The following is a 14716-nucleotide window of genomic DNA, read 5'->3' on the forward strand; positions in this document are numbered from 1 at the left end:
ATAAGCCATGAGAACATGGAAGGACATGTTATCATATGCGAATGAGCATATCTTCTTAATCCACCCACAAAGGATGTACAGATATTCAGGAAACACCCTAATGGCCTAATATCAGAAGGCGTAAATCAAACATGAATATATTACTTTTCTATAAAAGTAATATATTCATGTTTGATTTACGCCTTCTGATATTAGGCGTAAATCAAACATGAATATATTACTTTTCTATAAAAGTAATATATTCATGTTTGATTTACGCCTTCTGATATTAGGCCATTAGGGTGTTTCCTGAATATTTGTACATCCTTTCTGGGTGGATCCATGACAATTAGGATAGTCTGAATAAGTGTTGGCAATTATCGTCAGTCTATTCAGCGCGAAATATAATAATAATATAAAATTGGCTAACACCTGCACTTAGTAATGAATGAAGAAAATACAAAAAAAAAAGTACAATTTCCAAGTGTGTAATATCATACGATATTAATTATCTATCTGGTTAATGTATCAACAAAATTGCCATCAACATAACCATTGTCAAACAGAAGATTTCACGCTATTTCATAGGAATCATAATCGAAAGTAAACCAAGAATGCATTTCATCAAGGGAGAGTAGCGATATACCGGTTTCACCCTCATTAGGGATCATCAGTACCGCATAACTCAACCCAAGATGAAGAACAAACGAAATGACTTTATTGAACGCTGGCAGGCGCAATGCAGTAGGAGTTCGTGATTTCAAATAATCAATCGAATTTTTATATCGAATTTCGTGAGAATCATCAGAAGCACTCATCTAGATAAACTAACCGACAACAAATTATAGTAAATCACATACCATTTATAATGACATATGTCACCAAGTCAGTGCTTTTCTGGAATGTTTGTCAAATAGCTTCATTTTACTTTTGAGAATTAATGGAACCAATTCTTTTCTGGTACATAGAATAATCTAATATATAAAGATTAGACAGAATGAAAAGCGGCGAACACAGGACTTAGTGATTTGAAAATTATTTTGATGGTCATTGGTACATTTGGCTGACCGGCAAACAAATTCGATAGGCGATGTTGACTCCGCTGAGCTGAACTTCACATTCGGTTGCCGGTCAGCCTTAGAGTTCAAGGGTATAAAGAAGACGTTGTACCTAATTATCGAACACCATCCTGCGACTGACACTAACAACTCTTTTTATAGAGGACAAAGGTGGTTCCGGTGAAAATTTCAAATACATAAAATTTATGCACTACACTACGTGCGTTGATCTAATACATTGTAAGATGCATTTTTTTAAATAACTCTTTTGTTTTATTTGAAGCTTGCACTGTGGGGTTCATTATGTCAATTATTTTTAGCGAACGAGCTACTTACTGTCTGATCCATACCAACCAATGTTCAATAACATTCAGAACGCTAGACATAGAAGAACCTACATTTTCACGATTAATCCGTCCCATTGGAGAATAAGTATTTTATATGGGACCATCTACGGCTCAAACGGTTTACTCGTACCAACTTTCTTCTAAATTAATAAAAGAAAATAAATAAAACACTTCTTCAAAACATAAAAGAATTTTTAAATTGTAGACTCTACGTTCGCAAAAATCGAGAGCAATATATCGAACTACATTGACAACTACGTCAAAATAGGTGAAATATTCAGGGTGTACATGAAGAGTTGCGAAAAAACTTAGGAGGTGATCCCTTGGCAAAAATAATAGAGTGGGTCTTCCAAATAAACATTTTGTTGTGTTTAGTGGAAGATCCCTATAGATGGCGCTCAAAAAGCAGTTTTTATTTTTTTCCTGAATATTGATAAAAGAAATAAAAAATGTTTTTATAAGTTTCACAATTTTAATAAAAATGTATATTTACTGTTGACATGCACACTTTGGGTCTCATTCCGTTCTCAAAATTGTTAGAAAGAGAGATCAAGAGTTTTAAAATGGTATGAAACCCGAAACATGCATGTCAAAGTTAATTATATATTTTTTTTGTAATTGTGAAACGTAAAGCCAAGTGTTTCACTTCCTTTATTGATATTGAAATTAGGTTTCACCAAGTTGTAGGCGAGGAATCAATTTAAATTTTTTCTTAAAAATCGAAAACTAACAACAAAAAATTGAGCAGACATTTTATGCGGGCGAAAAGGCATTCAAAAATGTTTTGGTGCTGTTCCTCTATAAATGCCAACCCCCAAGTTTGTTTCGAATGAACTTTTTTTCTATAATCATATGTTACAATAAAAAAAATTATTTTGACTAGCTTGATCCATTCTTAACAAATAGGTTCTCCTGTATTTTCTTGCTAAAATTCACGGTTTTTGAAAAACAAAAATTATCAACAGATAATTCGCTTGAGCCCTATTCATATACACCCTGTATATGGTGATACTTTTGGTGTAAAAAATATCGACTTCTACGACAGAATATTAATTCCATATTCTATAAAATTAAAATGTTTGCTTGCAAACTTTGAATTTTATTTCGGAATCAATTAAACATGATGGTTCAGGCTGGTGACAAAATTAAAACTCTTCTCTAAGATTCCTGATATGCTTAGTCTATTGACCACTCTGAATGCATGTAATGGAGCGAAGTAGAGGGTATATTATTTAGTACTCAGATTATCTCATCAGAATTCCTTCAATGGTACTGTATGTGTAAGTACTCCAATTTTAATAAAACATAAAATTGATAAAAATAAGTGTTGAAACTATATTTTTCGTGCACCTATCTTCATTATTTATTTTCATTGTTTCTATAAAAGTAATGTTTGTATTTCAAAGTCAATGAACTGTATGGCAATTTATTTATTAACCTTTGATTATTACAAAAATAAAGTTCTCGAACTTTCGTATTTATTCCGTTAATAAAATCACAAAAAATTCTCCTCAATCACCAATAATCTGGATCTTCAATTCGTGGTGGAGTTTTCTTCATTATCGGTTCCTGTTTCTTCATATCTGAAAATGAAGTGATAAATTTTTATTGATTCTTTCTTTTGAATTTTGAGTTGGTAATGTGTATTAGGATATTTCAAATAATTAATAGCATGTATCATGAAACATTCAGAAACTGTTGAGTAAAAAAAAAAGGGAAGAAAAAAAAAGAAATAATATGTATAAGAAGCCCCTTACGAGCAAATAATAACATAATTCAGATTCCTGGGTAGGTAGATATATTTTTTGATCAATATTTTCATGATAAACCTTTGGAATCATTCGAGGACCAAAAAAAAGTTTACGCTTTGGAATCTGAATCCAAACCGCCCGTCCACTGTTCAGATCTTTTTTAGGAAACTGCGGGACTAATTTGTATGTAATTTTATACAAAAATCAGTTACTCCAGATTATGATGGATGAATTTATTAAGCCAAAAATGGAGGAGTCAAATTTTTAAAAATTCATATTTGCGTAAATTGACTATAAAATATAATTAAATTTTAAAGGTTTCAGCTCAATTATTTTTTTTATTCCCATCTGAATATCAATCAATCAGATATACAAGCTGTTCCTGCGTTGGGGTTACAAAAAAGTTATTTGGGATACTAAGATAAGATAAAGGCTTATGAGCATGGGTCCAAAACGCTTTGTTTTCGAGATACAGGGTGTTCTTATTGTAGCCCTATTGGTTTTTTTTTTTCCTAACTGAATTTTCATGATATTTTAAATTCTCTTAAAGATTTCATGGGAATATTTTTGAACACCAAACAGTTTAGTACCAGACCAAAGTTCATTTTAACATTTCTCAAAGTACCTGTGATCCACCTAAAAAAAGTTTTGGGGGAAAAAGCCGTTTCCAGAAAAACATCACCCTGTAGATTTGTAATCGAAATTTACATATTACTCTGAATTGAACTATCTCTGCCAAATTTCAGTTAAATATCTGGTGGAATGAAAATGCTATGAGAAATAAAATTGAAAAAAAAAACAAACTTCAATAGCCTGTATCTCGAAAACGAAGCATTTGCTTCGTATTCTTTGTATGTTCTTGTTTTAGAACACCCTTTATATGTAAATCCTTCATTTATCCTATGAATGATTGAACTATTTGAATTTGTTAATCCAAAATTGTAACAACAAACCTTTTTTACTACCAACATAAACTTCGGCATTGTCGTCTTCGACATCTATTTCGCTCGAGTCTTTATAGTCATCTTGGTTAAGAACTCCCCAATCTTCCTTTATCATATCAGCTGCTTTTTCCGCAATCATTATGATTGGAGCATTGGTATTACCGCTCACTATGTATGGCATGACGCTTCCATCAACAACTCTCAAGTTTTTGACGCCCCTCACTCGAAGTCTCGGATCCAAGACGGCTTCTTTGTCCGTATCATTGCCCATTTTTGCGGTTCCTGAATAGAGAAATGGTCAACTAAGTTCTAAACTCACGTGCAAAAAGTTACGCACCTACAGGATGGTAAATCGTTAATGTGTAGTGCTGGGCTTGGCAGGCCCAATAATCATCTGAGAGAAATTCATGTTTGTGGCAACCAGGTATTCTGTAGTGGTTGTAAGTTGCATTGTATTTGGACATTTCCTTGGAAGTTAACATTTTGTAGGCTAATTTGGCACCTTCAACCTAGAAGTGGTTCAGTTGTCGCATATAATTGTAAAATAAGATGGCATGGGAATAAAAGGATAGATAGATATATTTCTATTTTATCCTTATATTCTGATTTCGTTTATTTTTTTTTGTGTTCGCATATCTCATTAAGACCACACTGGAAAGTAAAGAATAAAGTATTCTCTTCAGTGACCAGGGTATAGCTTATTCATTTTAGCAAAGGCATGACGTCACATTCTCTAGTAGATTGAATCTACTAGAATGACTTGAGATTAACAGGTACAATTCTAGACTGACAGACAGAGTTTTTTGAATTCCCAAGAAGATGTGAATAAGTCGCCTCTTTTGAACATCTTCAAAGGGATTGATTTATATACTTTGTACCTCAAACCCAGAAGACCTGGGACCTATTAGAGAAACCATAAATAATAGTATATTTTCAACGAGCGGTAATGTAAGTCATAACTCACGCAGATGAAGTTTGCAGCACGAGCCGCAGGCGAGTGCTGTAATTAAAATGAGTTACCGTTACTGCAAGTTGAATACACTACTTTATATACTTCTATTGAATTATATCTTCATTATTCAACTGCTTTTGAGCAATTAATAGCATCTATTAACAAACAACGTGAGTTATAATAACTCACTGCGATAACTCACTATAATAAATCGGAAAAGATGACTCTATGCTTCTATACTTTTGTGCTTCTATTCGATTGGCCGAAAAGGAACATTCCATTATTGTTATTGAGGAGAGGAAGGTCACTTTGACATTTTGGACGTTTATTGGTAAATATCAAGGTTTGTCAATAAAGTTCTTTCTCTATCTTGAATTTTAGTATTCATTGTTATAGTCGTAGATAAAGTATAGTATTCAACTTGCGGTAATAGTTATAACTCTCTTGATGAATTAACTTCATCTGCGTGAGTTATGACCTACATTACCGCTCGTTGAATAATAAACTATTATCTACGATTATAACAATCAATACTAAAATACAAGAATAGAGAAAGAACTTCATTGTCAAAACTTGATATTCACCAATAAACGTCATTCCCCCCCTCAATAACAATAATGGAATGTTCCCTTTTGGCCAGTATAGAAGCACAGACAAAACAAACATAAAACATTAAAGAGTTGCGATAACAGATTGAATTTAATGTGGACGTTTTGATTTTTGTTACGTCATTTTGGACACAATATCCTTAAATTTCCAAACTTTCGAAAAATATTGATCTTTCACACTTACCACTACCGCCAAGTCATAGGGGTCCGAATAATAATTTGGATATATCTTGATGTGCGAAAACGGACTTTTATCCTTCAATAGCAGTTTTCCTCGACTCCTAGGCCTTAACAAGAGTATTATAACGCTAAAAGCATCTTTATACAATATCTCTTCGAAAACAGCTGAATACACGTCATCTGTTATTCCAGCTGCTTTTTTACTGAATAATCCACCATCTGTGTTATCGGCGTAAGAAGCAAAGAAGTATTGTATATCCGGCCAATCTTCTTCGTTTTGATATTTAGTGTTAACAAAACCCATCACTTCGCACTCTGGAAGCCAGTAAATAGGCCCTTCTTTTTTCTCAGCAAAGGATTTTATAGTTTCATCAGAGAAAATTCTCGGCAGTTCGAATCCACAGGTTTTATTGGCGTACTCTTCTGGTGGGGTGTAGAGGAAAGTGCATCCACCTAATGCCACATGGTCCTGTAGGTTCTGTCCAACGTATGGAGAATCTACGATGACATCTATACCCATTTCCTCTAAATGATCTTTTGGTCCGATACCTGAAATCATTCATTATCAAAAGAAGATACTTTACGCAAACGAAATAACGCACATTCTGAAAATCTCAATTTTAATGAACATTGACTTTATAACTTATTTTTAAGTTCTCTCGGGAAGGTTTTGAACGAAACAAAACACATTAATTGGAAGAAAAATTCAGGATTTCTCAGAATCTTATGTGAGAGAAGAGAAATAAACAATTTTCAAAATACTGGAATGCTGATAAGTGATTTAATACTTGGTATTTCCACTCCTTGTGTTAATTACAGTTCGGCAACGACGGTTCATACTCAAAATGAGTGATCTTAAAATGTTCTGATCTAATCCTTCCCTGATTTCTCTGAGTTGGATTCCTAAGTCATTAAGAGTAGCTGGATAATTTTCTGAACTTCTCAGCCTTCTAATGAGGTTGTCCCAAACCTCTTCAAGGTACTCCTGAACGATGCGCGCACGATGGGGTCAGGCATTATCGTCCATAAAAATGAAATTTTCACCAATATATGGGGCAAATGGCACTACATGCTTTTCAATAATGTTCCTTATATACCTATCAGCATTCATAGCTCCATTATCAACGACCACTAGGTCTGTGCGATCAGTCAAAGATATTCCACCCCATTCCATAATCGATCCTCCCCCGAAACCAGTAGTATTCAGGAAATTGCAGTGAGCATATCTTTCATGTGGACGTCTGTATACAAGGGAACGTCGATCACAATGGTAGAGGCAGAATCAAGACTCATCTGTGAAGAGAACTCTTTCCCAATCAGTCTCTTCCCAATGGATATGCTCTCTCGCAAAATCCAAACGCGCCCTTCGATGGGCTGGGGTAAGAGCTGGGCCTCTTGCCGCGACACGAAGCCTTGAATCATATTCTCTGAGGCGATTTCTTATTGTCTGAGTGCTGATTTGCATCCCATGAGTTTGCTCAAGCTGATTTTGAAGGAGGCAAGCGGTTGCAAACCGTTGTCTCAACGAAGAAACTCTCAAGTAACGTTCTTGAATGGCAGTTGTTACCCGTGGTCTACCCTGTCCTGATCTTCGGACATTCATACCTGTCTCCCTGAATCGTTACAATATTCTGGACACACTTGTATGGAAAACTCCAAACCTTTCTTCTTGTGTATGTCCTACCTTCTTCTCGCAAAACTACCGCTTGGGCACATGCCTCTGGGGTCCAATTGCGTGTTTCGCGTTGCATAGCGATCGAGTGTAGAAAATCAAACGAAAGAAAAACTATTGATCACTAGAATTGATCGAGAACAACTGAATTCAGAATGGAGCCAATACATTCAAAATCTGATAATCTCATCTTTTTTTATTCCTGCTGGGAAAAAACATCTGTATTGAAGAAAAACGTTGAAAGTGGATAACATATGCATGCATAATTCTATTAAAAATAATTATCATTGAGAACACCTTCAGTTGTAGAATAAATTTGAGATTTCCATAATGTGCGTTAATTTTTTTGCGCAGTGTACTTTTGTCACTAGAAACATTGTGGACTGAAGAAGAGTAGCAAAGTACCAGGTTCATCGATTATGAAATTTCTGCCCATGCTTTTTGCCGAATTGTTCGGTCCTTATAAAATTATGATTTCACGTCGCAAAGACAGGGACGTTCTCTCACTTCGTTATGACTCTGGTATCCATCGTGCTCAAACATGCATGTTTCGAATTCAAAAGCATGAATGACCTTAACGAATCGACGAAAATCTGGATCCGCCAAATCAGAGGCCGACGGTCGCCATCAACCAGCGTCAAGTTGTGCTAGTATGTTCGCTTATAGGTAAACCAGTGCTCCAGATTTTCGTGCGTAATTTTGGCCTGCCCTGAGTCGACTTGATATTTTTTTACATTAAAAAATTTGAGGTAAAACTGACCTGATAGCATCAATAATTGTGGTGACTGCAGCGATCCAGCACTGAGAATCACTTCCCTTTCTGCATAAACTTTTTTCTTTATGATGAATTTATTCAACAGAACACCTGTAGCCTGATAAGTTTCTTCGTTTATCAGAACCTTTTCTGCCATTGTCATCAAACTGACGTGAAGATTTGGTCTTTTAGAACAAGGCCTCAAGAATGCTTTCGCAGTACTGCATCTCAGACCATCACGAAGGGTACCGTGGGATGCAGTAAATCCTGTTTGATACTCCCCATTCACGTCTCTGACTTCATAGCCCATTTCTCTGGCTGCTGCCAAAAACCAGTTGACCATTGGTGAGTGGTATCTATAAAAAAAAATGATTTGTGTTATTGGTAGAAATATATGTTTTTGCTACACTCACTTCACAGTTTTACAAGTATAAACAAAAACATACTACAATCATTTTGAATTCATGAAAAGACAACCTATTATAAGTTAAAAGGAAACAAAAAATGTAATAGAATATCCAAAGGAGGACATCAGACTAAGACATAAGTATACATGTGATCTATCAAGATGTCATTGTTACCGGTTGGTTGATCCTGTATGTTTTTACAAACATATTGTTTCAAAGGTTTCAAAAATTTTTACTTAATCCAGAAAGGGTACGAAACTTGAGAAAGTAAGTATATTATCATCTTACTTGAAATTCTCCACAGTGAGATATCCACCTGTGCCATGGTAAGGGTCGTCTTTTAATTCTTCGATTCTCATGTCTTCAGATTTCTTGAAATATGGAAGAACGTCATCGTAACCCCATCCAGGAAGTCCTAGATCTTCCCATCTGTCATAGTCTTTCTTGTTTCCTCTTATGTAAAGCATGGCGTTCAATACACTACAGCCTCCTAATACTTTACCTCTTGGCCAATTGCAGCGTCCGCCAACCATCGCCCTGCAATTTTTTTAATTACATTTCAACAACCTAAGGTTGTTAAAACATAACATCCTAAGGTTGTTAAAATATTACGTATTCCCTGTGCTCTCCTATGGAATGGAAGCTTGGACAATAAAACAGGATATTAGTAATCGCCTGGAGGCCTTCGAAATGTGGACATACAGGAGAATACTCAAAATAAGGTGGATAGACAAAGTAGACAGAAATGCTCAAAAGAATGGGTAAAGAGAGATAAATACTGAACGGGGTGAAGATTGGAAAGTTACAGTATCTGGGTCATGTGCTGAGAGGGGAGAAATATACCTTATGGCAGATAGTGATACAGGGAAAGATACAGGGAAGAAGGAATATCGGAAGAAGGCGAATCTCCTGGTTAAGCAACATTAGACAGTGGTACAAGTGCAGTTCTGTTGAGTTGTTTAGGGCTGCAGTGTCAAAGATGAAGGTAGCCATTTTGATAGCCAACCTTTTGGGAGGAGATGGCACCTGAAGAAGAAGCGATTTTTTATGCATATACTTACTTGCAATAATGATCTCCTGGCTCGGTTTTGAATTGCCAATCGAAAGGAGATAGCTGCAGGCTGGGAAACATCAACGGCATATCTGTCAAACTGATTTCATCTGGACCTGCTTCTATTAACAGAATGTTCCAATACGGATTTTCGCTTAACCTGTTGGCTAAAACAGCTCCTGCACTACCCCCTCCAACTATAATGAAATCATAAGTGTCCTTCAGCAGTCCTATGGGCGTGTCCTTTACTCTATTGTCCTTGTCAAGAATATCTGGTCTTTGGTTTAAGGTGGAGGAGTGAAGATATAGAAGAAAACCTAAGCTGGGACCAAGGGTTAATGCCATGCGGGTTGCCGAGTAGAGGTTAAGCTGTGTGTGCGTCAGATCCATAATGTGGCTTCTGTATTCCTGATGAGTTCAATTATTTGTAAAGAGTGTTTTTTTAGAGCTATGGAACTTTAAATTGCAATAAAACAACGATGGATTATTCGATTGACATGAATTTTATTTATCCGCAAGATAATCTTGTGGCATAACATTTTAAATATGATTTCTGGCATATGACCGCCACGGCTGGCTCGGATGTAGTCCAATCTGGACGTCCAATTTTCGATGACTTATCCAACATTTGTGGCCGTATATCGGCAATAACACGGCGAATGTTGTCTTCCAAATGGTCAAGGGTTTGTGTCTTATCCGCAAAGACCAATGACTTAACATAGCCCCACAGAAAGTAGTCTAGCGGTGTTAAATCACAAGATCTTGGAAGTCAATTCACAGGTCCAAAACGTGAAATTAGGCGGTCACCAAACGTGTCTTTCAATAAATCGATTGTGGCACGAGCTGTGTGACATGTTGCGCCGTCTTGTTGGAACCACAGCTCCTGGACATCATGGTTGTTGAATTCAGGAATGAAAAAGTTATTAATCATGGCTCTATACCGATCACCATTGACTGTAACGTTCTGGCCATCATCGTTTTTGAAGAAGTACGGACCAATGATTCCACCAGCCCATAAAGCGCACCAAACAGTCAGGTTTTCTGGATGTAACAGTGTTTCAACATACACTTGAGGATTAGCTTCACTCCAAATGCGGCAGTTTTTGTTGACGTAGCCAGAAGTGAGCTTCATCGCTGAACAAAATGAAATGGACGTAGTGCGCGATACGTATTCCGCACAGAACCATTATTTTCGAAATAAAATTGCACTATTTGCAAGCGTTGTTCAGGCGTGAGTCTATTCATGATGAATTGTCAAACCAAACTGAGAATAAATCACTTGACAGCTGTTGAATCGGTCGCCATCTTGAACAGTAATGCCAACTTAAAGTTATATACTTCGAAAAAAAAAACACCCGTTAGTAATCGAGTTGGTACAAAGAGCTGTTTCACACTATATCGAAAATTTTCGCGAAGACAGCTTCCTCTATTTGATAAATTGTGGGAGAATTACACATCTACGTATTTGAATTTACCCTAATACCCTCATATAATTTTCATCAGAGATTCCATTAGATGCGGAATTTCACTGCATTCTTGTCTTGATGTGAAAGGCGTTTAATGAATTTTACTCTGCATATCACAGTGAAGAGGATCATAGGTCTTCGGGGAAGATGAAATTGAAACATATAATTTTGAAAAATCGCTCACAAGTGTAAATGCTATTCTCAGGCCTCACATGATTTGGAAAGCATACCATTATTATATCATTCAACCCTTTGATGCAGCACTCAGACCCTTTAAATTAGAATGTGGAAAGAAAATCATGCAGTATATCATTTGAACTGTTTTCATTCTGAATATAACTGATACTTCTTCTCGAAATACGGTGATTTTGATACTTTATGGATGAAACGGCGGTTTATATCTGGAAAGTTCACAAGAAAAAACAAGAAAATTCCAGAATAAAGAGAGCCGAAATATTTTACTTCGATCGTCAGTTTTACATAATTACTTTAAATTTTATTCAATTCTGGAAATAAAAAGAAGGTAGTAAAATCAATTTGATAAAGCAACAATTTTTGCGAGCTTGTTGCCCAGGAAAAGCTGGCTATCATTTCTCCCAAATATCTGTGTTGATTCAGTTCAACTCACTGATGAAATATTTTGGCATTTATTCGACTCTCTCAGCAGATAAACCAAAAAGTTTCGAACAAACGAGTTAGTTCTCCGGAAGATCTTTAGTAGTTCAGGAGGTTATCAGATAAAAAACTATTTTTTTCTCGTCTAATATAGCTATACAAGGTGTTCCCGAATTGGAGGTACTAACAAGAATGGGAGATTCCCAGGATAATTTCAAGAAAAAAAAGTACTACTAGCATAGGCTCGAAAACGTTTCGTTCTCGAGATACAGGGTGGTAAAGTTTGATGTCTTCTCAGGTTTTTCTCTTAAAGCATCTGCACTTCAAAAGATATTAAACTGAAATTCAGCATGATTATTCCAATTTAGAGTTTTTATCACATGATTTGCGAATTTTGGTTAAAAACCCTGCAGAGTGATATTCTTCTGGAACAGTGTGTCCGCTTTCTTCATCTGGAGCTTTTTTTTTGGTAGATCTCAGCTAGTTCGAAAAATGTAAAAAAAACTTTAGTCGAGAAAAATATTCTACCGAAATCTTCAGAAAAAATAGAAAACCAGTTAGTAAGCAGTGATTAAAAAATCAATTATTAGTTTTGGTGCTTATTTCCATAAGTAGCAATATTTCATAAAGATTTCATGAACTCGTATCATTATCACAAAAAAGAAGTACTAAAAAAATCACCCTGTATCTTGATTGAGGACCCATATTTATAGCACTCTTTTGTCTCAAAATTAGCCAAGGAATCTCTCATTTGAATTTGTACCCCCAATTAAAAAACACCCTGTATACCTCAATATTTGGACTGTAATGTCACAAGAAAAAAATTTATCTTGCTTACGAAATTCTGCAACGTCTGTTCCAACATTTGAATTCGAATTGTTGGTTTTTTTTTTTCAATTATTGATCTATATCTCTATAAGATCTATCTCATTATCAATTTCCCGTAGTCGATATCAATGTCCAGTTGCACTTTATTCATATTTAAATTTGTAATTTTTTTCACAATTGGTCTATTGAACCTAAATTTTTACCAATAACTACGATCATGTATTTGAAAAAATGACATAGAAATGAATATTTTATTGGAAATTAATATGAGACAGTTAACTGAAAGCAGTTAACTAGATCTTTTAAAATGTAGGTATCTAATCGTATTTTCGAAATAAATGAATGTTACTTGCCCGATAGTAATAATCCTAATTATAATTATGCACAATAATTCACATTCTGCCTCGGCAACGTTCTACACAATATAATTTTCCATGATACGATTATTTCAAAAACTGAAGAACAGTGATAAATAAATTTGCTGAATTTCAATTTACGGGAGATATGATGCTATCGTAGTTCTACTACTACTCGAATTGCATTAAATATTCTTTCCTCATGTTTGAAATAAACAATTTTTCAATTTTCTCAGAAACGATTTGACATGAAAGATTGTTGAGTAGATATGAAAAACTATATTTTTCATAGATTTTGGAATATAACTTCAATAATTTCTATTTTGTATATTCATATATGCATCTGAATGAATGGGAGATGCAGTTTCCATAAAAATGATATTATCCAGTTTTGGCAGAAATTATGGAAATAAAGAATAAAAAAATTGGTTTTTATGGCGCTTCGATACAAATTGTTGATTACAGTTTTACATTTGAAAGCCACCAAAAACAATATTGAAGAATTTATTACGATATATTATCCAACATGAGATAAGTTTCTATACAGTTCTATTGAGTAGGAACCAAGAATTTGGGCATAAAACCTGTATCATTCATATAAATGTATTGAAAACTTCTGTACCTTGTGTATGATATTGGTATTGTTTTTTAGATTCTAGAAAATACGATTCATTAAACGACAACATTGGCGAACTGAATTTTATGCAATTTCTAATGAAGAGGTTTCAGATTACTTTTGCAATAAAGTTCATTCCCTCTTCGGTATTAGCTGGAAACTCCACTCGGACTATTTGATAATATCTCACTTATACTTATTATAAATATTATGAAATTTCAACTAGCGAAGATTCGAACACAAATCAAATCAAATCGATTTTTTTTACTTTAATTCCTACATATTCGAAATCTCAACGATTATTATTAAGAATTTAGATGACATAGGTATAAAATTACTCATTTTTTCCGACGAATTTTCTTATGGAAATACATTAACAATCTTTATCGATTTACAGAAGTGGTATAACAAAGCCTATACAGAACTCAACAGGTTCTCCCAACTTAACATTAACATTTTGTTAGAAACAGGTGTAATCAGAGGATAGACTACTTTAACAAAAAAGTTCAGAAGTTCAGATTACATCCAATGTCTCAGAATGTGAGAAAAAGGGTGAACAAATACACTATAATTGTTTAGATAGACTGTAAGAAATTTTTTATTGTCATTTATTTGTCCTAATTGAAGTTTCATTTGTAGTTTTGGTTTTTTTTAGCCTAACAATGTCCAATATAAGGCCGAAACGTTTCCGAAAGTTGTTGTTCCGTGACTATAGGAGATAATTTCAAAAGCAAAAAAAGCCTAACAGAAAAGTTATGTCATATTTATGAAAAGAGTGGGAAAACTTTCTAAATTATGACATGTGTCACTTGACCACCTTTGCCATTTAAGATTCTTGGGTTTGATGTCTTCAGTATTATACTAATTCATATCATCATGAACAGAATAAGCTTGTTTCCCAATTTTCGAATCATCTATTTCTGTTTGCTCTTTTTTTTTCAATTAAAAACAAATTATCAACAGACTAACATGTTCTCTGATTGTAAATACCAACATATTACATCAAAATAAGATGTTCGAATGTAACGAAACCGATTCTTATAATATGATTTATATGAATGTTTCCAAATAATAAATCTGGGAAATGTCATCTGTAGATATAAAATAAGATAACCTCTTTAACACTTATATA

At 34.6% G+C, this 14716-nt stretch overlaps 2 protein-coding genes across 4 annotated transcripts in view; one reads left to right on the forward strand and one right to left on the reverse strand.

Annotated features, from left to right (window-relative positions):
* LOC123674766 (flotillin-2) overlaps window positions 1-14716 on the forward strand; it is a 374288-nt gene that overhangs the window by 318762 nt on the left and 40810 nt on the right. The gene's annotated exons all lie outside the window — the stretch shown is intronic.
* Window positions 2802-13130, reverse strand: LOC123674747 (glucose dehydrogenase [FAD, quinone]-like). 2 transcript variants are annotated; one of them, XM_045609807.1, is made up of 9 exons: window positions 12966-13130; window positions 9714-10111; window positions 8941-9189; window positions 8252-8601; window positions 6309-6368; window positions 5824-6245; window positions 4417-4588; window positions 4089-4361; window positions 2802-2967 (listed from the first exon to the last, which is right to left on the reverse strand). In XM_045609807.1, exons 2-9 carry the CDS (start codon window positions 10091-10093, stop codon window positions 2900-2902), a joined length of 1974 nt encoding a protein of 657 aa, XP_045465763.1. In that variant the 5' UTR covers window positions 10094-10111; window positions 12966-13130; the 3' UTR covers window positions 2802-2899. The 2 variants fall into 2 exon arrangements, with proteins under 2 accessions (XP_045465763.1, XP_045465762.1); XM_045609806.1 differs by having other exon boundaries at window positions 5824-6368; window positions 12966-13129.

The sequence above is a fragment of the Harmonia axyridis genome, chromosome 3 (assembly GCF_914767665.1).
Source record: "Harmonia axyridis chromosome 3, icHarAxyr1.1, whole genome shotgun sequence".
Lineage (NCBI taxonomy): Eukaryota > Metazoa > Arthropoda > Insecta > Coleoptera > Coccinellidae > Harmonia > Harmonia axyridis.